Source organism: Erpetoichthys calabaricus, chromosome 8 (genome assembly GCF_900747795.2).
Source record: "Erpetoichthys calabaricus chromosome 8, fErpCal1.3, whole genome shotgun sequence".
NCBI lineage: Eukaryota > Metazoa > Chordata > Cladistia > Polypteriformes > Polypteridae > Erpetoichthys > Erpetoichthys calabaricus.
Window position 1 is genome coordinate 63,948,728 of NC_041401.2, and position 22,708 is coordinate 63,971,435.

The window sequence follows — 22,708 nt, forward strand, 5'->3', positions numbered from 1 at the left end:
GAAGGGGGCTCTCAGTTTGTTTTTCTGTAGATGTACACTGCTTATTATGGTTTGTCCGATTCCAGCTATATCAGCGGCAGCCCTCTTTCCAATGGAACAGCATGTGATTTTAATGAAACTCATCAGAAGTGGGGGGGGGGGGGTGGGAAAAACAATTTCCCCCATTATACACCCATTGATCTCTTCTGGCCCCCAACCAAATATATTTGTTTGTCCACTTGTTGTCTTTTATTACAAAACCACATCATTTAAATATGTATATAAAAGATATCGATAAATTTTTTTTGACTATGAGCTGTTCTTCAGAATATAACTCCTCTTTTTGGGATGGAGATTTAGATTTTCACAAGGCCTCCTCATTCTGGAAGTCATAACAATTGGTTAAAAAAAAAAAAAAGAGGTGGTCAGTCTCTCCAAAGGGTCAAGCAACACCTACTGGGTAACGATGATGTGCAGATTCGGGAATCCCAACACTGGCTCGCTCCTTTTTGGGGGGATCGGTAAAGTCCTATTGAGTGAGGGACGTCAGGAAAGGACGGGACGGAGATGAAGCAAGACATGGCACAAGCACCACCCCCTCCCCCCATCCCTGTCCCCGTCACCTTCTCATCCAACACCAAAACCCCCCCCCCCCCCACACAAACACCACCATCAACCCCACACCACACCTCCACCGATCTCTTTCATATTCCAGAAGGCTGCACGGGGCCGACAGCCTCGTTTTGGTCCTTTTAGCTGAAGAAGAATGAACATGGTGGCAGTGCAAATTCCCGCTGCATTGGCCCGCCTGCACTTGCAGATTCCATTTTCTTGTCCTTTTGTCTGCTCTTTTGTATTCTTCTTCCTGTAATTTTGCATGTATTTAAATATATTTATCAGTATTGTTGTTGTTGTTGTTGTTCTGTTTTATCAAAAAGTTGCCGGCACATTGGTGCTGCGTGCAGGGCTCAGGCTGTGATTGGCAGTTCTGGTGAGCCAGTGGTCAGCGCATGATAACAGCGAGCACCACCCACAGTGCCACAATGCGACTAACTAAGGAAAAGGTGGAGTGGGGGACACTTCCCGCATTGGTGGCCTGTTGTACTCCACTGGGGGGCCGGACTGGGGGCCGCCGGGTGCACTTGGATTTTCTCCGAGGTGGCTCGGCTGTGTGGTCAAATTTGTCCTCACCAGGGAATTCCATAGGAGAATACTCCTTGTCTGCCATCTCCTCCATGGGATGAACTTCATTGGGACCCTTTTTGGGCCCTCGCGCTCGCTGTCGGGTGCAGTTCCGAGACCCATGAGGCCTTTGGCTCCCAACACGGCCAGTTCCTGAGGTCGAAGGGGGGATATTGTCGGAAGAAGGGGGGCTCATTTTGTCAGCTGGCGGTGGAATGACACCTGGTGGCTGCTGCTGCCCATGGTGATGGTGGTGATGGTTGTTGTGGTGATGACTGTGCTGATCCTCCTTGAAGGAGGACTTATCTGCGGTGGTCCAGGTGCTTGTTTTGATTTGATGCAGAGACTCTGAACCAGAGCAGTTGGGGAACTCGTCTTTACTTAGCTGCTTGAGGTCTTTGCCCCTCACCTCAGAGGGTGACTCACAAAGGACACTCGAACTGGACCCTCGGAATCTCTGCAGCCAATCCCACAGAGAATGTGACTTGCAGCTGCACTCCCAAGGGTTACCATTGAGCCGCAGATACTCCAAGGAGGGAAGCTGAGCTAAGCACTCTCCGGACAGCTGCGTCAAGGAGTTGTTGAACAGATACAAGGTGGTCAACTTCTTCAGGTCGTGGAAAGCCCACCTGTGAACCCACTGGAGCTGATTCTGATGGAGCAAGAGTCGATCCAAATTAGACAAACCTCGGAATGTGTTCTGATGGAGGCTCCACAGCTTGTTGCCGTGAAGGAAGAGGTGGCTAAGATTCACCAGGTCCACAAAGAGGTTGTCCTGAAGGGATTCAATCCGGTTGTCCTGAAAGGAAGAAGAAAACAACGTGAAAACTGAGTCAGAGACCAAGGAAGTGTTAACAGCCAAAGGCACGCACACCTGACAGCCCCTGATCTGCTCAACTTGAAAACTCTGGACGGCCATAACCCATTATTCTTGATATTTGTTCACATTGTGTCTCAGGCGTGAGGATCCTAGGCGATGGCTCCTCATAAATAAAAGGCAGGAAAACAATCAGCCCAACCTCCAGCAGTCTGCTGCTTGTGATATGCTGGTCAGGGCAAAGACGCAGCTCGAGCTATTTGGACCGTTAGATAAAACGCAAATACTCTTCGGGGACCGAGATTACAGCTGTCAAAAGTCTCATTCATTTAACGCAGAGAACAACAAACAACAGACATAACGAAGGAGGCCTTGCTGTTCACAGGACCATTAATCATAAAAGCAAGGTGTTTATAAGGGGGAGATACAGTGCCCCTTATAGGACAGTGACAGTGCTGCAGGTCTGTCACACACTACAGCTGGTGGATCACACGTTCACAAGGTGGGGGGGCATTAAAGACATGGGCACCTTAGTAAACTTTAATGGCGAGTCTCCCTTCAACCAATTCTAAGGACAAATCTAATCCAATCTAATCTAATATTTAAAGCAGAACGCGTGCTCGTGTGGTATGCAAACGTACAAATATTCCACACTTTGCCCATTTGGACATAAGAACACCACAGACCAGGCTTCATTCCAAAATTTTCTTCCTAGGAGAACTTCAGTCAATGACGGCACCAGCGCTTTACTAGTGAGGGGTCACAGGAGGCATTTTGGGATTTGGCCCAGCTATGGAAAGGTGGGTTAAGTCTGTGAAATGTTGGTTTGGGGGCAAATGCTTTCCTCCTGGGCAATTTATTTGGTGATCACAGATGTACTTTATCCCACTATGGGCAGTGCCGGGTACCCTCACGCCACATAAACATGGGGTCTTCATCTCTGCTATGTTGGACTTGAATTTAATAATTCTTCTCCTGTCCACGGGGCTTTCATTTAGATAGATAGATAGATAGATAGATAGATAGATAGATAGATAGATAGATAGATAGATAGATAGATAGATAGATAGATAGATAGATACTTTATTAAAATATAAATTGGTAATTTGGTTACCCTGGTCTCCTCCAACATCCCATAGAGGTGCAGATGAAGCAGATTGTTGACTACAAATAGACCTGGCATGAGTGAGTGTATGTGTGTGTGTGTAGGTGTGTGTGTGTGCGTGTGCGTTCGTGAGCATGTGTGTGTGTGTGCATTTATGTATGTGTGTGCATGTGTGTTCATGTGGGCGTGAGTATGTGTGTGTATACGTGTGTGTACGTGTGCATTTGTGCACACGTGTGTGTGTATTTATGTGTGTGTGCGCGTGTGTGTGCATGTGTGATTGTGCATGCATGTGTGTGTGAGCGTGTGTGTGTGTGTGCGTGTATGTGTGTCTGTGTATGAGTGTGCGTGTGTGAACTGGCACCACAAGATGGACTGTTTCTGCTTGGCACCTGGTTCTCTTATTTGGAATTAGCGGGTGTGTATGCCAATAATGTAGTACTTAATAAAGAAATCAATATATTGTTAGTTAGTAGTTTTTGATTTCAATTTTGGGCTGTTACTATTATTACAAGAACACTATAATTGCATGGACATTGGCACTTGCGCCAGTAGATTCAGGGTCAGTTTCTGAACAGTAGTTGTCTGGTTGCTGAACTGTCAATCTTAAGAACAAGTGTTCTACGGATGTTGGATGCTGTTTACAAGTTGTATTTATATTTTGCAGTGTGTTTTTGTCAGCTGCTCTGAGGGGACATATTAGTAAGAATTCCATTGTGTTGGGCACACATATCAGTAAGCTTGACCTTATTAGAATGGTAAATAATTGTCATTGATAATAGTGTCATTTTCTTGTAATGTGCATGTATGTATGAAATGTTCTGTACACACAAATGTATTATTATTATTACAGAATGTAAAATAATACAATCCGCCTTAATAAAAGGACATGAGACTGTGTGTGTTTCTGTGTATCTGGATGGCTGTCCGGTTGCTATGTCTCCATTATATGCTCTTTAGTATGGGATTCATAAAAACAGTGGTAATGTTTGTGATGTGCCATCTGTTGGAATGAAAAACGCATTGCATTTTATTACCACATGCATTACAAAATACATTCCAATAGATAGCACACTGCAAACATTTGATGTCTTTGTTGATTAGATTTCAGCCCATCTTGGGTGGGCAGCAAAGTGAGGCTATATATATAAAATGCTAATGTCTGTCTGTCTGTCTGTCATGTGATTCCTAACAAACTTTTATGACTAGAGCCTTCATCTTAGCCATAATTGAAAGATGGTGACCTGCTATGTTCTGGAAATTGACAAAAAAATTAGGTAGCGCCAACTTGGTGGGCAGAGAACTTTATTGTAAGTAAAGCATATCTCGGTACAGTACATAAGTGTTGTAGGTGCCATGGAGGAAGGAAAGACATCCTGGCTGGGATAAAGGATGGATTCTTGCCCAAACAGGAGTTCATAAAGGATAGACTGGTCAAACTGGCATACTAGGAACAGTTAATTCTTCCACACGACAGGTAGCAGTGTTCTTCAGGGCTGAACCTGATTAGGACACCCGCATGGTGGCATGTGAGTTGAAGTCCAGAAATGCAGCCCTGTCAGGGCCTTTGGGCACCTCTAGAGGATGCTGCTGGTGGGGGGACTGCCCAGATGTTCACAAAACTCAGAAGTGCTCCAGACAACCTGGGCATGACACCTGAAGTAGTTGGAGGGTCAAATTTAAAAGAAAGGCTGGAGCCTCACTTAAATGAGTCAGAGTTGGGAAGCAGCGGGCAACACTCCACGTGAGGTGGAAGGAGGAGTGAATTTGTGTTTTGTGGTTGGTATTCTTGTAAAGAAGGTGTTGGAGGTGAATAAAAACCGAGTTTGGCCATCATTGTGGCTGTGGTTTGGGGCTCAGTGGTGCCCCTTGTGGTTACAGTGTTCATAATTCATAATCAAGTGCAAGTTCTTATAATCATCAATTTTTTGATCTGTTTAATCCACCTCGAGGTTGCAGATGCTGTCATCATTCAGAGTAAAGGAGGAACTAACCCGGGGCATGGTGCCAGTTCATGGCAAGAAATAATATAACATCTACCCATCAATTACCGGCATGCAGGTCAGGAACCAACTCTCAAAGGGGTACCAACCAAGGCACAGGGCACACAGACACACATACCATTGCTCATACATACTGTGCATGTCTTAGGAAAATGAAGTGGAACTCAGAGAAAAGGCCATGCAGACACAGAGGGGCCGTGCAAAGTTTGTAATACCTGACACTGGGCCAGTGTCCCCCGACTCGCAAAAAAGGAGACCAGGGTTTGCATCTTCCCTGCATGGAGTTTGCATGTTCTCCCATGTCTGTGTGGGTGTCCTCCCCCAGTCTTAAGACATGCAGGTTAGGCAAACTGGCAATCCTAAACTGGCCTGTGTGAGTGAGTATGTGTGTGATGGACTGGTGCCCTGTCCAGGCTTTGTTCCTGCCTTGTGCCCTATGCTTGTTGGCATAGGCTCAAGCAGACCTCTGTGAATGTATCTAGGACTAAGTGAGTTAGAAAATGACTGACTGACTAGGCCATAGATTTGGGCTGAGAGCTTGAAGGGGTGAGGCAGTGGGGTTAAGTTACTAAAGGCTATGCCACCATGCTCTCCATTCTCATGAAGGATTAATCAATTTAGGATTGCAGTAGCTGACTGGAGTTGTTTATCAGGAACCATTCCTGAGCAGAGTGCCAGTCCAGCTGAAGATTACACACTCTGTTAGGGTCAGTTTGGAATCTCTACTTGGCCTGGCATGCATGTGGGAGAAAGCAGGAGTACTTAAAGGAAAGCCCACGCAGACACAGAGAGAACAGGTCAGCTCCACAGAGACACAGAGCAAGCGTGGGATTTGAAAGGAGGATGCTGGATCCATAAGGTGACAACGCCGTACAATGCAGTACAGTAGACTACGGGGTGTCAGCTTCGCCACTATGTGAGCTAAGAGACCCTGTGTCTGCCATACCTCACACAAAGGCATAGCTCAAGAGGGTATGAATAAGTTACTTCTGCATGTCACTTGCTCTCCTCCATGCTGGCATGGCTTTGTTATCTTCAGCCAGGCCTTGATGCCTTTAATTGTCTTACCTGTAAGTAGAGATACTGCAGGCTGTGCAGACCCTGGAAGATGCCATCAGGCAGGGAGCTCAGGCCACAGCGGTACAAGTGCAGGGCATGCAGTTTGGAGAGTCCATGGAAAGTCTCTGCGGCCAGAGCCCTCAGGTATTTGTTATCCCCCAAGTCGAGCTCCTCGAGCTGAGTGAAGCCCTGGAAGGTGTCCGGGTCGATGAAGGTGATGTTGTTGGAGTAGATCCACAGCGTCACAGTGTGGGGGCTGAAGTGGCCCCTCAGCAACATGCCAATGCGGTTGTTCTGTAGGAATATTCTCTCGCTGTGTGGCGGGATGCCCTCGGGAACTGTCAGGAAGTTATGGGCCTGGCAGCTGACTGTGGTGGGCGAGGTGTAGCAGACACAGTGCCGAGGGCATGACCAGGAAAGTTGCAGCTCCAGGCCGCAAAGCATGAGGAAGAACTCCAATCCGTACCCTGCGGAGAAAAGAGATGACTTCAATAAGTAAACAAACTGGGAAAATAAAACAAATGAAAGCAGTAAAAATGTTTTTATATTTTCAAAAGCTAAAATTGTAAAAGTGACGTTGGCACGCTTGCTTGCCCAACACTAACCCTTGAAAAGCAAAGTGGAGTCTCTACACACAGGTTGCCTCCTAATTCTGCTATCAGCTCTGAGCCGCTGCAGCCTGTGCCATCACCTCGGCATTGGCATCTCAGACAGCAGCCATTTGATGGCACCAAGGTGCTCTGCTGTATGTTTTAGCCTTGGAGGAGCTGCAATCCTGCTCTCTGCACCGAAGCAATGTGTGTGCTCGCCATCTGCTTCACGTTAGCATAGTTGCAGATACGGGGCTTGTTAGAGATGACGATCACAGAGCACCAACGCTCTCTAAATGTACCCCTCTGGGCACAAGTCACCATCTGATTACAACCTGCGATGGTCTCAAAACGCCACGGCTTTCTTAATGGACATTAGTGGGAGTGCCAGCTGGATTCTTCCCATGGGTGACAGACTTGGCTGCTGGCCTTTCTCATAACCCACAGCCTCGCTCAGCAATGATTTGTAGCCAATTAGCACAAGTGTTTGTTGCAAACTCACATTTATACCCATGATAAAGTCCCTAAAGTGAAAGAGGGGTGTGTGTGGGGGGCACTCATATGGTTGGAGCAGCACTGTTGGGGTGAACTGTGGGATAGAAGGATATCAGGCCTTCCCCATCATTGGTATCATTGGTATGCATGGCTGCCATAGTGAGGCAGGCTGCTGCAAAGTCAGCCCCTTCAGTTCTATGGCTACAGATGTGGGTCAAAGCAAAGCCAGGTGCCTCTAGGTGGCACCACTAATTTAAGTTCTCTGTCCCTTATGCCAGAAACTTTTTGATTGTCTGTCTGACCTCACCCCACTTGCAGTGGCAGTGTGGCCTGCCATTTACCAAGTGAGAGGAAAAGGCATTTGTTTCAAGAAACATCTTCAGACTCAATGAGTTTAGCTGAAGTGGACCATACTGAGATTTATTCATATTGTGTATTTTTGAATATCCCCCTAACCTCAGCCTTACCCATTTGAATTTTGTTTTCAATAATTTTGAAGTATTCTTGAAGCTGTGCCAAGCAATGACACATTATGTACAGCTTTGCCAATGTCTCTGTGCCACCTCCCTAGTTGTCTCCTCCATCCTCAAGACAAGCACATCCAAGTGGCCCAGTAGGAGTGAGTGTGGGTATCTGAAAAGGGCAACCTCTGTTGGCCTTGAGGCCTGTCCCACAATTGGAATGCAAGCTGGGGGCGTTACCTGTCCGTGTATGTGTAGTGGTGGTCAGTGATGGGCTGTCTAAAGATGTGCTGTTGGAGGAACTGGTGACTCTAAAGTGACCAAAAGGAATGAATAAGGAAGTATGGACTGGTACTCCATCCCACTATCTAAACATGCACTGATTTGTTAACTGACTGCTCTAAATTATCCCAGCATGCATTAGTTTTGTGTATGAGTGTGAATTTGGGTGCCACGTCAGCCATAGTTCCTTTACATTAAGTAACCTGCCTAGTGATGGCTGAGCACCCCATCCTAGATTCTAAAGATGTCCTCTTAGGCTAAAGGGCTTGGTGTATTTGTGAATGTGCCCGGTGATGGTCTGACATGCAACCTCCCTAAATCAAAAGTCAATCCTTTATGCTAACTGGTGACCCCAAATCAAAACATCCATCCATCCAACCATTTTCCAACCCGCTGAATCCGAACACAGGGTCACGGGGGTCTGCTGGAGCCAATCCCAGCCAACACAGGGCACAAGGCAGGAAACAATCCTGGGCAGGGTGCCAACCCACCGCAGCAAATCAAAACATAACATGACATTTTCAAACCTGCTTAATCCAATTCAGGGCCATGGAAGGATGAGGCTTACCATGGAAGTACTGGGTGCAAGGCTGGAAATGTCTTATTGCAGGGCCCATTTGGAATGGCTAACCAAGCTAAATTGGCATAGGATAAATGAGTAAATGAATGGAAGAATAATTATGAGCGTATCACGTGATGGCCCAATGTTGTTTGTTAATTGGTGGCTCTAAATAACTCCAGCTTGAAAGAATGAGTGACTGACTGAACGTGATGAACTGTAGTGCCATCCCATAGTCAAATGTAGTGTCTCTTAAGTTAATTAGCTTGGTGCCCAGAAATGGATGGGTATCCTCATTCCACAGTCTAGAGACCTGCTGTTAGATCATTTATGCCTGGTGAATTTTGTGAATGGGTCAGGTGATGACCAGATATCCCATCCCATAATTAAAAGTTGCACGTTTACAACTGTCAATCAGCCCAGGTGAATGAATAAATGAGGGTCTGTGCTCCTCTTAATACCATAGCATACTATTTTCTAAGCCTGCTTAATCTGAAGTAAGGTCATGGGGTGCTGGAGCCTATCCCAGCAAGCATAGGGCAAAAGGCAGGAACAATCCCTGAACAGGATGAACACGTCAGGCCCAATTTAGTATCACCAATCTACCTACCTTGCATGTCTCCAAACTGTGAGGGAAACCCATGTGGACACGGAGAGAACATGCAAACTCCACACAGGGAGGTCCGAGTCGTGAGCCCTGATCTCCTCACTGTGAGCACCACCCTGCGCCTCTATTAGACTAAGAGAATTTTCAAAATGAACAAATGGATTGAATTAATCAAACTGGTCCATTCACATTAAAAGGTGCCTATGGCGGAGTTGGAATGACTGGGCATCTTGGCTTTGCTAGCATTCAACGACAGAGGCATATTGGCACTCAAACACATAGAAGAAAACAAAGAGCACAGAATAATATGTCAGACAACCAAGAGGACACAAGAGGAAAAGACATTAAAATAATTTAAGGGCTCTCTATTAAGATAACACTCCTGCCACTTTGGACGAAACAACACATCCAGAATTAAGCAGCTCACTCAATGTTCACGGCATGCATTTAGGGAAGCAAAAAAAGGCCATAACACATGACGACTCAAGCCATCCTTCTGCCCATCGGCCCTTCATCTTGTGTTTACAAACTGTGGCAGCGGGCACGCAATTCCCCCTAAGCACAGGGCTGCAGACCCTGGCTGGGTTGACAGTTTTCGCTTAGCATTTTTTCCCACAGAATACTTTTCATCTCATTATATATGGCCTCTTTACTTATTTATTCAGCTGATGCTCTTATCCACAGTCATATCACTACTGGATTTCGATGCTGGGAGCACTGGCGGTATACAGGTGGGTGGGGGGCATTACAGTTCAGGACCTTGAAATCTTGTCTACGCTGCCGCAAGCAAAGAAAACGCACACAGGTACACAGGTATGGCAAACAGGATTTCTATTTCTGTCAGGTGTTGTTTCCTTGCCTGCAGCTTTCAGTTTTCCTTTCATTGCTTTTCCAAACGATGCATGCTCTCTATATGTTATTTGAAATTTGTACCATTCTTCCATTTTCTGAAGTCAGTGTTCCCACTCTGGACAGCACACCAGTCCACTGGACAGCACACGTGTACACACACCTCATCTTGGGCCAACACTGGGAGACCATACAGGCTGTGCAGAGATGGTGGCCAGGCCAGTATCTTATTCCCAGTGTGGTCCACCAGGGGGCGTACCGCTCCCCAAACCCCAACACAGACAGGCTGAGACACAAGTTCAACACAGCACGCGTTTTATTCAAGTGGGGAAGCGTCTTTCTCTTGCTCCCCACTTCACAACACAGTATACAAGCACTAACTAATATGTCACAGTCCTTTCTTCCTTCTTTCTTTCTCTCTCTTCCTCTGTCACCTCCACTCCTCCTTGCAAGCTTCGTCCACCTCCTCCTGACTCTGGCTCCTCGACTGGTGGTAAGGTGGCTCCTTTTATAGTGCACCTGGAAGTGCTTCAGGTGTTTCTAGACCTTCTTCCAACTGCACTTCCGGGTGTGGCGGAAGTGGTTCCTCTGAGATGTCAACTGCACCAGCAGCACCCCCTGGAGCCTAACAGGGGTTTGCTCCAAACTACAACTCCTAGCTTTCCCTGCAGGGATCCAATCCAGGGAGGCTGCCCTCAAATATCTCGGAGGAGATGATTTCCTAAATATGGTCTCTCCCTTGGTTCTTCCACCCAGCCGGGACCAATAGGGCTGCTCCAAACTACAACTCCCAGCATGCCCGGCAGGGATGCGTGGTGCTGTAACAATCCAGGGGGGCTGCCCTCTAATGTCTCGGAGGAGATGATTTCCTAAATACAGTCTCTCCCTTGGTTCTTCCACCCAGCCAGGACCAATAGGGCTGCTCCAAACTACAACTCCCAGCATGCCCGGCAGGGAACCGTGGTGCTGTAGCAATCCAGGGGGGGCTATCCTCTAATGTCTCAGGAGAGATAATGTTATATATACGGTCTCTCCCTCGGTCCTTCCACCCAGCTGGGACCAACAGGGCTGCTCCAAACTACAACTCCCAGCATGCCCTGCAGGGATGCGTGGTGCTGTAACAATCCAGGGGGGCTGCCCTCTAATGTCTTGGGGGAGATAATGTCCTAAATATGATCTTTCCCTCAGTCCTTCCACCCAGCCAGTAAAGGCTCTGTCCATCTGTCACACCGGTCACTTGCTAACCATGGTGCCAGCTCATATATATATTATAAAGACAATTCACATTTGTTGTCATGTATACAATAAGATTCTTACCTGTGTGTCCCCCACAGACTACTGCCATAATGCAAACAACAGACAGTGAATACCAAACCACAAATTAAATACAACTTAAACAACACATGCAAGAAATAAACACTCCAGCAACCATCCATGTGAGTGACTGTTGAGTAGCCAGAGGATGACCTGTGGATTAAAAACTGTTCCTGAATCTCTTGTGGTGCGAGTGTCGATAGCCCTGAACCTTCTGCCACAATGGAGGAGTTAGAACTGTGTCTGTGTACGATGGCCGAGGTCCTTGTCTGATCCCTGTCACTTCTTCCCTTTACCTCCTTGAGACTAAGGCAGTGATCCCTTACATTAGGCCTACTAATCTCAGTGTGGTGTAAGGTAGAGAAATACTTGGGTCCTACCCAAGCCCACTCCCCCATAACCCTGGTCTCTGTATTAGGTGAATCATGGCGTTGTTACCCTTGGTGACAGTTTTCATGACTTGGGGCTCAGAACATTCCCACTGCCAAGGTCTACTGTATATTTTATATTTCATCCTCCTCATCTTTTTTCCTTCTGTCCCACTCAAACTGTTGCCAGGTCTTTCTGGTACCTCTCTGTCTTCTTCTCTTTCTCCTCACCCTCTTTCATCCTTCTCTTTCTTTGTCCTGTACAACGAAACCTGTTTCTGCAACATACACACAACCTACCTGTAAGCCTTTACCTATTCAGTCAGTTTGGGAATGTGGTCTTCCATTCAGTGCCAGTGCCAAGCTTAATAGTGTGCCAACAGCTAATCCATGTGGCTGGGTTTATCCCTCTCTTATGATCTGCGCCCCAAGCGAATGCTTGATTCGCCTTAACGGTGGTGCTGGCCTTGCTTCCATTGCTTACTCCTCTTGCCTTGGACCTGATTTTCAAGAACATCACTTCTGCATCTAAAACCTCCTGCCATGATCACACCAACTGCACATCTGAGCATTGCTTGTGCCTGACCATCGTGTAAATGTTTCATTTTAGGCCTTTCTGATGACTCCCTCTGCTTTCTTTGCTCTTCTGATTCTCTAGGTTTTAGGAATGTCTCCACGCCTCAACCATTTGGTATCTCAATGACTTTCTTTTATCCTCTCCTGCAAAGACCCCTTTCCTCCTCAACTATTCTGTGCTGTTTCCCTTTCCAACAAAGACCACTCTCTGCAGGTACGAGTGCCTCAAAGTTAGCCTACACCTGTTTTTGGAGGTCCTCTAATTCCATTTGCCTCCATTTTTTCAAAACCTCCTTTTCACCCTCATGCTACTTACATTAAGAATTAGCAGTGCAACAGCTCTAGCATTTCAAACTGTTGGTTCCAAGTGTGACTTAGATGAAGGTACATGGGTGGGAGCCATGAATTGTCATCTATATACACCAGTCAGTCCAACATTAAAATCACAGACAGGTTAAGTGAGTAACATCGATTATGTTATTACCGTGGCACCTGTCATGGGGTGGGATGTACAAGGTAGCGCGTGAACAGTCAGTTCTTCAAGATGATGTGTTGGAAGGATAAACATCTGAGTGACTTCAACAAGGTCCAAATTGTGAGGACGGGGTCAGAGCATCTCCAAAATGGAAGGTCTTGTGGGGTGTTCTCATTATGCAGTGTGTAGTTCCTACAGTATCAAAAGCGAACTGGTGACAGGGTCATGGGCGTCCATGGCTCATTGATGTGTGTGGGGAGTAAAGGCTAGCACGTCTAGTCCGATTCCACAGAAGAGCTACTGTAGGACAAATTACTGGAAAACTTAATACTGGCCATGAGAGAAGGGTGTCAGAACAACAGTGCATATGGAGCCGTGTAGATGAAGACTGGTCAGAGTGCCCCTGCTGACCCCAGTCAACCAGTCCCTACAATGGGCAAGTGAGCCTCACCCCTGGTCCATGGAGCAATAGAAGAAGTTGGCCTGGTCTGATGTGATCTCATATGTAGCCCAGTGTGGGTGTGTCATTTATCAGAATGCACTATGGGAAGAAGGCAAGCTGACGGAGGCAATATGATACTCTGGGCAGAAACCCTGGGTCCTGGCATTCAAGTACCACCTACCTAAAGACTGCTGCTGATCATGTACACCCCTTCATGGCCATTTTATTCCCTGATGGCAGCGGCCTGTTCCAGCAGGATAACTGCAAAGAATTGTTCAGGAATGGATTGAGGAACATGACAAAGAGTTCAAGGTGTTGATTTGGCTTCCTAATTCCCCAGATCTCAATCTAATCGAGCATCTGTGAGATGAGCTGGAAAAACAAGTCCGATCCATGGAGACCCCACTTCGCAATATACCGGACTTAAAGGGTCTGCTGGTAACGCCTTGATGCAGATACTATAGGACATCTCCAGAGGTTTTGTGGAGCCCATGCTTTGATGGGTTTAAGCTGTTTTGGTGGCACGAGGTGGTCCTACACACTATTAGGCAGGGGGTTTATATGTTGTGGCTGATATGTGTCGGTGTTCTGTTTATTTTAATATGTCGTACAGTTGTGACTTTCACTCTGGCTCACTTGGTTTTGGCTGCACAGTGTTGTGGGGTGGGGGTTCTTACTTAGCAAAGTTTTTAATGGTTCAATTTGCACTATTTTGTATTAACATAACTTTTAAAAAACTTTTGATTAAAAACTAACAGTAATTCTGTTTGCCTTTCTAAAGCAGTGTGTGTTACAAGTACACACTGTACGTTCTGAACAGATGGCAGGTATGTATGTGCCTGTAATATTCTGAGTCGCTTCACCTAATCAATAACTCAAATTGACGCAACTATGGAGAAAGCGCACCCATACAGTTACCACACACATCTACAGATCGATGACATAAACAAAGACTAAACTGCGTTAGAAGTCACACTAATCAAAGAATTGGCTCACAGATAATTGGTTTATAGCATAAAAAATAATATAAAATGAATCTCCAGAGCAGCGTTACAGCGCACAACACAGAGGGTGCCACAGATTGCCAGATTTATCAGATTAGGTTAGACATGCAGGTTAGGTGGTTGGCAGTGCTACACTGGCCACTGATGTGTGTGTGTGTGTTCACTTTGTGATGGGATGGCGTCCTGTCCAGAGATTGTTCCTGATTTGTGCTCAATGCTTACTGGGACAAGCTACCCTGCTCCAGATAAGTGGGTTTATAAAGTGGACAGATGGTTCACATCTAATAGTAGCAGAGGGTACACAGGGGTCTCCTTCAAGAGTTCTCTGTTACTTTCAAGTCACTTGCTGTTTCCAAATTGGCACAGCATGAGGGCGTGTGTGCTTGTAATTTCCAAACCTACTTTTGGCATCCAGTCCATGCTGGGCTCCTGCCTTTCTCCTGTTGTTGCTATTTCCAAGTCCCTTGGGTCCATAATTGATGAAATCAATCCAGTCTGCATGCTCAGCACACTCATGTTAAAGTGCCCAGGGCTGATTTACAGGTATCAGGTAAACTAACGTGCACCTCTTTGGGCACATGGGAAGAAAACCAAAGGACACAAACTTCCACACACACAAGTAAACACTCCCCACAGGCAGCGACTTGCTTCAGATTGTTGCTGTGTGGCAGCCACACTAACCACTGCGCCACCACGACACACAACTCAAAAGCAGGGGCACCTGTTATGGTGTATAAAATCTGTACATTTTGGTTTAATTTTCCATTATATTTTGCTCGAGACAAGACAACAGATGAACTAAGACAAATCAAAGCATATCCTCTTCCCTTACACCTCACTTTTATAACAGTTGTTCACAGTTTAGTGCTAATTTGGTATTACAGCCTGGGAAAGGAAGGCTAAGCTGACACCTCAGGCTATTGATATGGACATCTGGGACAATAATTTGGTTTACAGCCTGGGAAAGATGGACATGAGGCAACATCAAAAAACTTTATTATCTGGGAAAGAGTTTGAGCAAAATTCATCAATTATATTGACAGCCAACCAATCAGGTGCATTTGTTGTGAAACCACGGCATGACATTTCATAATAAATATGCCTCATTTTGAAAGCAACGTCAGAGAAGAAGAAAGTAAGGACGTAAGAAAGGAGAGAAGAAGAACGGACGAAGATGGCACTGGTCGTCAGAAAAGTGTCATGAACATCGATTGCGAAATCAAACACCTCCCTGGGACATTCATCCTTGTCATCTCTACCTTTTTTCATAAGCTTTTTCTAAAGACTATATATATTCAGACTTTCCTATCAGTACTTATTTTCTACTATTCTTTGTTCCAGTGGTATTATTATTCTTCTTGTAATAAATACCATGCTGCTTTTAACTTTCTATGCTTTGTCTTAATGTCTAGAGTGATTGAATTAATAAATTAGATTTCTTTGAGCACCTGGTGTAGCCAGATTTTTTTCCATTACTTCTGTGCTGCGAGGTTTATAAGGCTGAGAGTGAGAAGCGCCACTCAATAGTTGGAACAGTACAAAAAGAAAGTATTCTTGGCTGATAAATGGCCTATAGTCAAGAGTGCTGAGTCTTTGTATGTTTAAATGTATATTCTTGTAGACCAAAAGTAATATTTAGGTCTGAGATATCACTAAAACATCGTATGTTGTTCGTGCCGATAATAAGTAAGTCTCTTGAAGTGCTGAGTGACAGGCTGTCTTATTCCTAAAGCCCTTGTGTGGTTTAAAGTGCTAGAGGTTAATCAGCGTGTGTGTGTCATTCATGGGGCATCTGTTGTGGTTAGGGTCTGTGTGCATGCGTATAGCTATGTATGTGTGTGTTCATCTTAAAGTGCAACAGTAGACAAACCCGATAACGAACTTGACGAGAACACTTACCCTTGAGAAACAGGTAAAGGGTAAGCAGAGGGAAATATCACGATAACACAGCACCCATATGAAGGTTTGTTTCATTCATTATGTGGCGACAGTCAGTGTTTTCAAGCAAATTGCAGTACCGTATATACTCACGTATAAGTTGGGTCTTGAAACCAGAAAAATCGATCATAAAATCAGACTCCGACTTATATGCCCATTCAAAAATATGACACTTAATTTTTGTTTTTTTTACATCTTGCCTTCTCCAATCTCACATCAGTTTCTCAGACGCATCGAATTTTGTTGCAGCAGCACAGTTACCAATTTCTTTCGCCACTTTAATGACTTTTAATTTAAAACCAGCTTCATATTTTCTTCTGATCGAACGCTCCATCGTAGATAAGGGATGCTCTTATGATAAAGGTGTATGAGGGTGTGAGATACAGAAAACACAAATCAGTGCAAACGTCGCTTCAGAATAGTTTGGGTATTACAGTGTGGTCACGTAGGCACAAAACATTAAAAAAAAGAGCAGTGTGCTCCGTGGTTACTCTCTCAGGTGGGCATTAATCTCTTGGACCAATAGCGTGAGCTTTCTGCATTCGACTTATACGACTGACATTATAAAATACCAGAAATTATACGATAAAATCAAGTCCCAACTTATCTGCAGGAGAACTTATCTGCGAGTATATACAGTGAGTGCAATAATAATTAATAATAATTCTTTACATTTACATAGCACTTTTCTCACTACTTGAAGTGCTTTTCATAGTAAGTGAGGAGCCACTTCAACCACCGCCAATGTGTAGCAGCCCGATGGCAGCCATTTTGCACCTGTACACTTACCACACATTAGCTGTTAGGTGGTGAAGGGGTGAGAGACGATGGGATGGGGACGATTAGGGGGCTAGAATGACTAGGCTGAGGTGGGTGATTTAGCACATGTAACTCTTTACAAAGAATGCCCAGGATCTTTAATGACTACAAAGGATGGCACCATTTTTCACAGCACAGTATTCCCGTCACTGCACTGGGGCATTGAGATCCATGTTCAGACTTTGGGGTAAGTGCCCTCTGCTGGCCTCACCAACACCTCATCCTGCAGCAAACCAAGCCTTTCCAAGTACTGGCCCGGGCCTGAACATGTTTAGCTTCAGGTGGATTTCCAGTTCTGAAGTGCATGTGGTGTGCGCCCCATTATGTGGTCATTTGGGTCAGCCTGCACACGCGGCCATTGGGTTTATTTCCTTGCATGTTTCAGACTGCTGATTGCTTTACTCCTTGTTTAAACTGTCAAATGGATTGCTGTCTCAGCTGTATTGCTCATTTTGAAACATCACCTACACCGTCCATTAGCGGCTGTCACAGGCCAATTAGCGGGTTAATTAATCAGGCCGCTCTTAATTGCTCCATTATTTCTTTTGTAAATCGCCTGTGCCATCCTTTAGGAGTCGGCACGTGGAGCAGATCAGGGAGCTGGAGGAACCGTGATTTCCGATCTCAGCGCTTCAGGTCAGCAATTGGACAGAGCCCATTGGCGCAGGTCACTGAAACTGGAGGTCTGCTGATCTTCTGGCCAAAGACAACCAACAACTGATTTTCAGTTCATATTCCTTTAATATTTGTTAAAATTAATCACAGTCAAATTCATTCAGTTCTCTCCATGAACATCCGCCAGTTTCTGTTGGTTTCCATATTAGTATTATTAGTGTCATTTATCAGACTTCACTTGTGCCAAACTTTATCCACAACTGGGACATGAGGACAGTAAGCTGAGCGACTCACTCTGGGCCACATAGCGCGTCAGAGGTGCCAGATGAAGCAGCAGCCCTTCTCTTCGAACAGAGAGGTACAAACTCAAGGTGGGAAAAAGCTTTTGAAAATGAAATAGTTCAATATAATGTTTTTAGTTTGAAAGATTTCACCGTGTCCCTCAAACTCACCCTAGGACACCAATGCCAAGCTGTTCCAGGCAGTTGTGGGTATAGGCAACATGAGAGCAGAGATCTGACCCCTACATAATAAAATCCATGACCTGCCTCCTTCAAAATAACTGCGACGCACAAAGGAAACCCTGCAGTCAAGCGAGTGCGAATTGTCAAAGGGGTCCATAACTCCAACCAGTCAAACAAGAATTCCTTCATGGCAAGTGAAAAGTGGCCTTTTTTGTTTCTAAGTAATTATTCAAAATCAACAAAAGAGGCAAGACTTGTGCGTTTACCAGCCGGCAGCGGACCATGAACTTAAGAAGCCCTTGTTCAAGACAGGAGAAACATTCTGCTGAAATAAATTACTGCTGGGGTTTACGTTTCTCCAGGAAAGCCAAAGATTTTTTATTTTTATTTTTTTAAGTTGGCTGACAGGATCATTAGTTTTGCCTTTGGCTTTGTATACAACCCATTGAGAGGCTGCCATCTAGGCCACTGTCTGGCAAGCCACAGAGTAGCCCAGGAGATCATGAGTAGTGAGAGCGGACCATGTCAGAGTGACCACCCGGAGGCAGGTCTTCACTCATCTCAAGTCAGGATGAAGGAAACAAGAATCTCAAATTCTACAACATGAGACGGGCAGCTGGACAACATGGAGGGAACAGGGTCACTTAGTAGGGTGGACATTATTAACCACACACACACACACACACAAAGAGCAGGGGAAAAGGTCTGAATGTTAGTCAGGCAGAACCAGCAGAAGCAGCAGGAGGAGGACAAGGTAAAGATGGAGGGCAAAAGTGAGGGAAAGGAGACAAAGCAGAGAGACAGAGACGGGGTCAGAATTATTAAATGTCTGAGAATGGCGAGAACCTGCTTGGTAATGCGACCAAATAACATGATGCTTCTTCATGTTGGTGTGTGTGAGAAGTGATCTGTGGCACTATACGGATTTTAAATAAATAATCGTGCTTCGTAAGAGTGCAGGCTCTTCACTCCGAGGACAGATGAGGGTCCGACGTGAGCCTCAGGCAGGTGCCTCATTAATTCCTTGGAGGGAGTGGCACATTCGCACCCATGCCCCTTTAGGAATACTGGTATAAGAAGAGCCTGCACGGGACAGAAGGGGGACAAAAAAGAATAGAAGCAGAGCAGTGAGAATAGCATTTGGGTGGAGTGGGCAGCCAGCTCAGGTGGAAAGGAGCAAAGGATTGGTGCTCTAGGGGCGGGTCGTCCCCACTGAATAGTCATAGTGGAGTGGGTGCGATTAAGGTGGCGTCCTCTCGAGGGAGCGGTAAGGAAGATGAGAGGACAACTGACCCCGACAGACGGGGGTCAGATTGGTGAGGACTACTGAAGTCCCCACTAGCTGAGCGAGCAATGGGTGAGCTGCGGAGACATAGAGGGAGTTAGTGCTGGGCTTGTCTATGGATGGAAAGGCCACTGTTGCTTTTTATTCTCATTTTAAGTCTTGCTTTTAAACTCCTACCTTTTCACTGTTCTATTGGAGTATCTATCTGTTGACCGATGAAGATATGACACTTTGGACACTGTTTTGATTTTGATGGTTTTAATAAAAGCACCAAGGCACTTTTGCACCTGCCCCTTACTACGTGTGTTGGGTCCTCGTCTGCTGGCTCATGCCTTGGGTACGTTATCAATGGGTTCAAGAGGCTCCTGGAAGGCAACTGGTAGTGTGACACTGACCTGCACTTTCATAGTGTGGTGTGGTTGGCGTTGCCTGGCAACAGCACTCTGAGGAGGTGTGGCTTCAGGTGTGAATGAGCATTGAGTGGGTTACTTGAGCCAAACCTTATCAATAAGCCCAGAATTGAATTGGTGCAGGAATGAACCCTGGCATCACGCTCCTGGATGTCAAGAGACCACCTGTAATCTCAGTATCTCCTGTTGACAAGAGAGTTTAGGAGCACGCACTGATACAGCGCATTGCCGTACCCACCACATGACAAACCCACTCAGGATCCCAGATTAGGACCTGAGTGCAGCCATGCAACAGGTGACACCTCAGCACCACACAAGTTCAGATGGAATGGAACCAATGAGAGGGTTTTTATGGTGGCTGTAGTGCCAATTCCGCCATCAACCCCCAGGTTATTCCCTGTAGGTTGGAGGGCCTACATGCAGGGCTGGATGCAGATTAACGTCATACCCAGGACGGAGCAATTGCAGGTTAAGGGCCTTGCTCAAGGGCCCAACAGAGCAGAGTCCCTTTTGCCGTTTACGGGATTCTAACCGGCAACCTTCCGATTACCAGTGCAAATCCCAAGCCTCAGAGCCACCACTCCGCCCTTGTTGACAAGGAAGAGACAATGACTCACTTAAATTATAACAAACGCAAGGAATTAATGGTTTTAATGAAGTTTCTCTCGTAGAGGTCTTACTCAGAGTCTCAGACTGTCTGGGGAGTCAGACAAGGAGAAAACTAGGGAAGAAGAAACGTGCTTGGGGCACCAAAGCTGTCCACTCAGTGCCACCATTATTATTTATCTTCAAACTGTTGAGAGATTACTACTGGATTTGTATAGTGCCTTTCATATCTCTCTCTACAGTATCTACCTGTCTATCAATCCATCCACCCGACTTTCTTTATACCATCACTATGTATCTGTCTTTCTGCCTTTGAGAAGACAAACTCCAGATCATAATCAGTGATGACGCTTGGCCTAATCGCTTACCAATCTCCACAGTCTTATTTATAGTTCTCTAATAAATAAAACCAAATTAATCTAGGCTTGGTTTGTTTGTTTGTTCCTTATGTGTTCTTTCACCCTCATTCCATGGCCAACCAGAAGTTGGCAGCCCTACACAGCTCATCCAGATGAAGGCCCCCTGCTTACAAGATGCAGCTGAAACCGAGCTCTACAAAATGATCAAATGCCAAACTTTACAGCGATATGCTTCCTATGCCAGCATGCATAATGGCTATGCAAATCTGCAATCACGGCAAAGTGCACACCCCACCCCAGCCCAATAGTGCACGTTTAACAGATGCACAAAAGCTGAAAATAGCTATGGAGAACTTGGCAAAAGCCTGCAACTCACCCAGGCAGGCTGCTGAGGCGCACTCAGAGCGGAGACAGTATCAGACCCCCAGGCTCAGCTTGTTGCCAACTCTGGATAACATGCTGGGCTTTGCAAATAATTTCTCTGTTTTGCCACCAGCTGGGAAAACTAATAGTTCCCTATCAAAAACAATGCAAAAACATTTGGCCCGTTTAATTAAAAAGGCCGTCTCTACCACCAAACGTACTCGTTCATTCTTTACAGGGCCTTACTATATAAACTGTGCTGGAGTTCATGGGAAAGAAATGTTTAAAAGAAGAGAGGGAGTGATCAAACATTTCAAGTGTAAAATAAATAAATGAATATGTCAATGAAATGCTCATACTGTGCTGGCCTTGATTATCTTTTCTAACCACAGGTATTCGCGGTTTTATAAATCGATACATTAGCTCATTACCTTAAAACAATTCAAGAAGTGGGATCTGACGCATAAAGTGGACCGTCGATTTACTTCTCTGTTTTTGTTTTTTTTTTTTTAAATATTTTTCCTGATGCGATCCATTAATCAGGTTTGATTCCATTCAGGTACTCGTTTGTAGGACAGCAACTGCTAAATTTATTCCAATAATTGCCCGGGTGACTCCTAGACAGGTGATTTGTGTTTTTTTTTTTTAGTTTAGGTGTGATTAGCGTAGGCATGTCGTTGGTGGTTGGTATTAACACAAAGACTGAAGCTTCATTTTGGATTTTAAAACAGTGCCTACTGTTGTGGAAAATGTTCAGCCAATAAAGAAAAGTCGTGAGTCTCCATTGCAAACACAAGCCAAGATGGATGTCTTTTATTTACATGGGTGAGCAGCAAGACCGAATGAAACTAACAGAGCAGTGCCTTATCCTTTACTGTAGGGTCATTTACATAACACATTTAAATATACTTTCATTTACACCAATCAGCACACAGATAAATGGTACATTCCTTTAACATCTTCCTGCCATTAAGAACCATCCAAAGGTCCCAAAATAGTTCATCATTAAAAGTCGTGAGTAAATATCTGGGGCAATAGAAATAGACTTCTTATAAGTAAACTGTTATCAGAGAATAAAATATAAAGTTAAAATGTACGATCTGATCTTCTAATTTAAATAGGCTGGTACAGTACAGTCAGGATGTCCTAGTTTCACAGGCAGGCAGTTTCAAGAACTTTTTTTCCCTCACACTACCCATGGGGTTTGCATAAAATAACAGTAGGATTACTTAACAGCTGGTTTTCAAGTTAAGTTTTAGGTATTTGTAGAGGAACGTTCTATATATATAAAATCCAACGTCTGTCTGTGTGCTTTTCACGAGAGAACTACTTAACGGATTTAGATCGGGTTTTTTTATTATAATTTGCTTGAACATTACGGTTGATTTTGCGACTTCTCTCATTGCACTATGTATCATAGTTCACTTACGGTACCGATTTCTTTACGCAAATCCAAGAGAGACGCAGTGGGGAGCGGGGCCCTCCTCACTCACGCGCCCGCCTCGGGGTGTATCTTGCATCCGCTTAGCTAGCGAACAAGAGAACTACTTAACGGATTTAGATAGTTTTTTTTCTTTCTATAATTTGCTTGAACATTCCGGTTGATTTTGCGACTTCTCTCATCACGTTAAGAATCATAGTTTGCTTGAAGGAACGATATATTCGCACTAATCTGAGACAGA

At 45.2% G+C, this 22,708-nt stretch overlaps 1 protein-coding gene across 1 annotated transcript in view; it reads right to left on the reverse strand.

Moving 5' to 3' along the window:
- Positions 1–638: 638 nt before the first annotated feature.
- rtn4rl1b (reticulon 4 receptor-like 1b) overlaps positions 639–22,708 on the reverse strand; it is a 257,769-nt gene continuing 235,699 nt past the window's right edge. Inside the window, exons 2-3 of the mRNA XM_028806648.2 lie at positions 6,155–6,612; positions 639–1,960 (exon numbers count right to left, since the gene is read on the reverse strand). Of these exons, the coding sequence (XP_028662481.1) occupies positions 983–1,960; positions 6,155–6,612 (1,436 nt within the window). The 3' untranslated portion in view covers positions 639–982. The remainder of the gene's footprint in view (positions 1,961–6,154; positions 6,613–22,708) is intronic.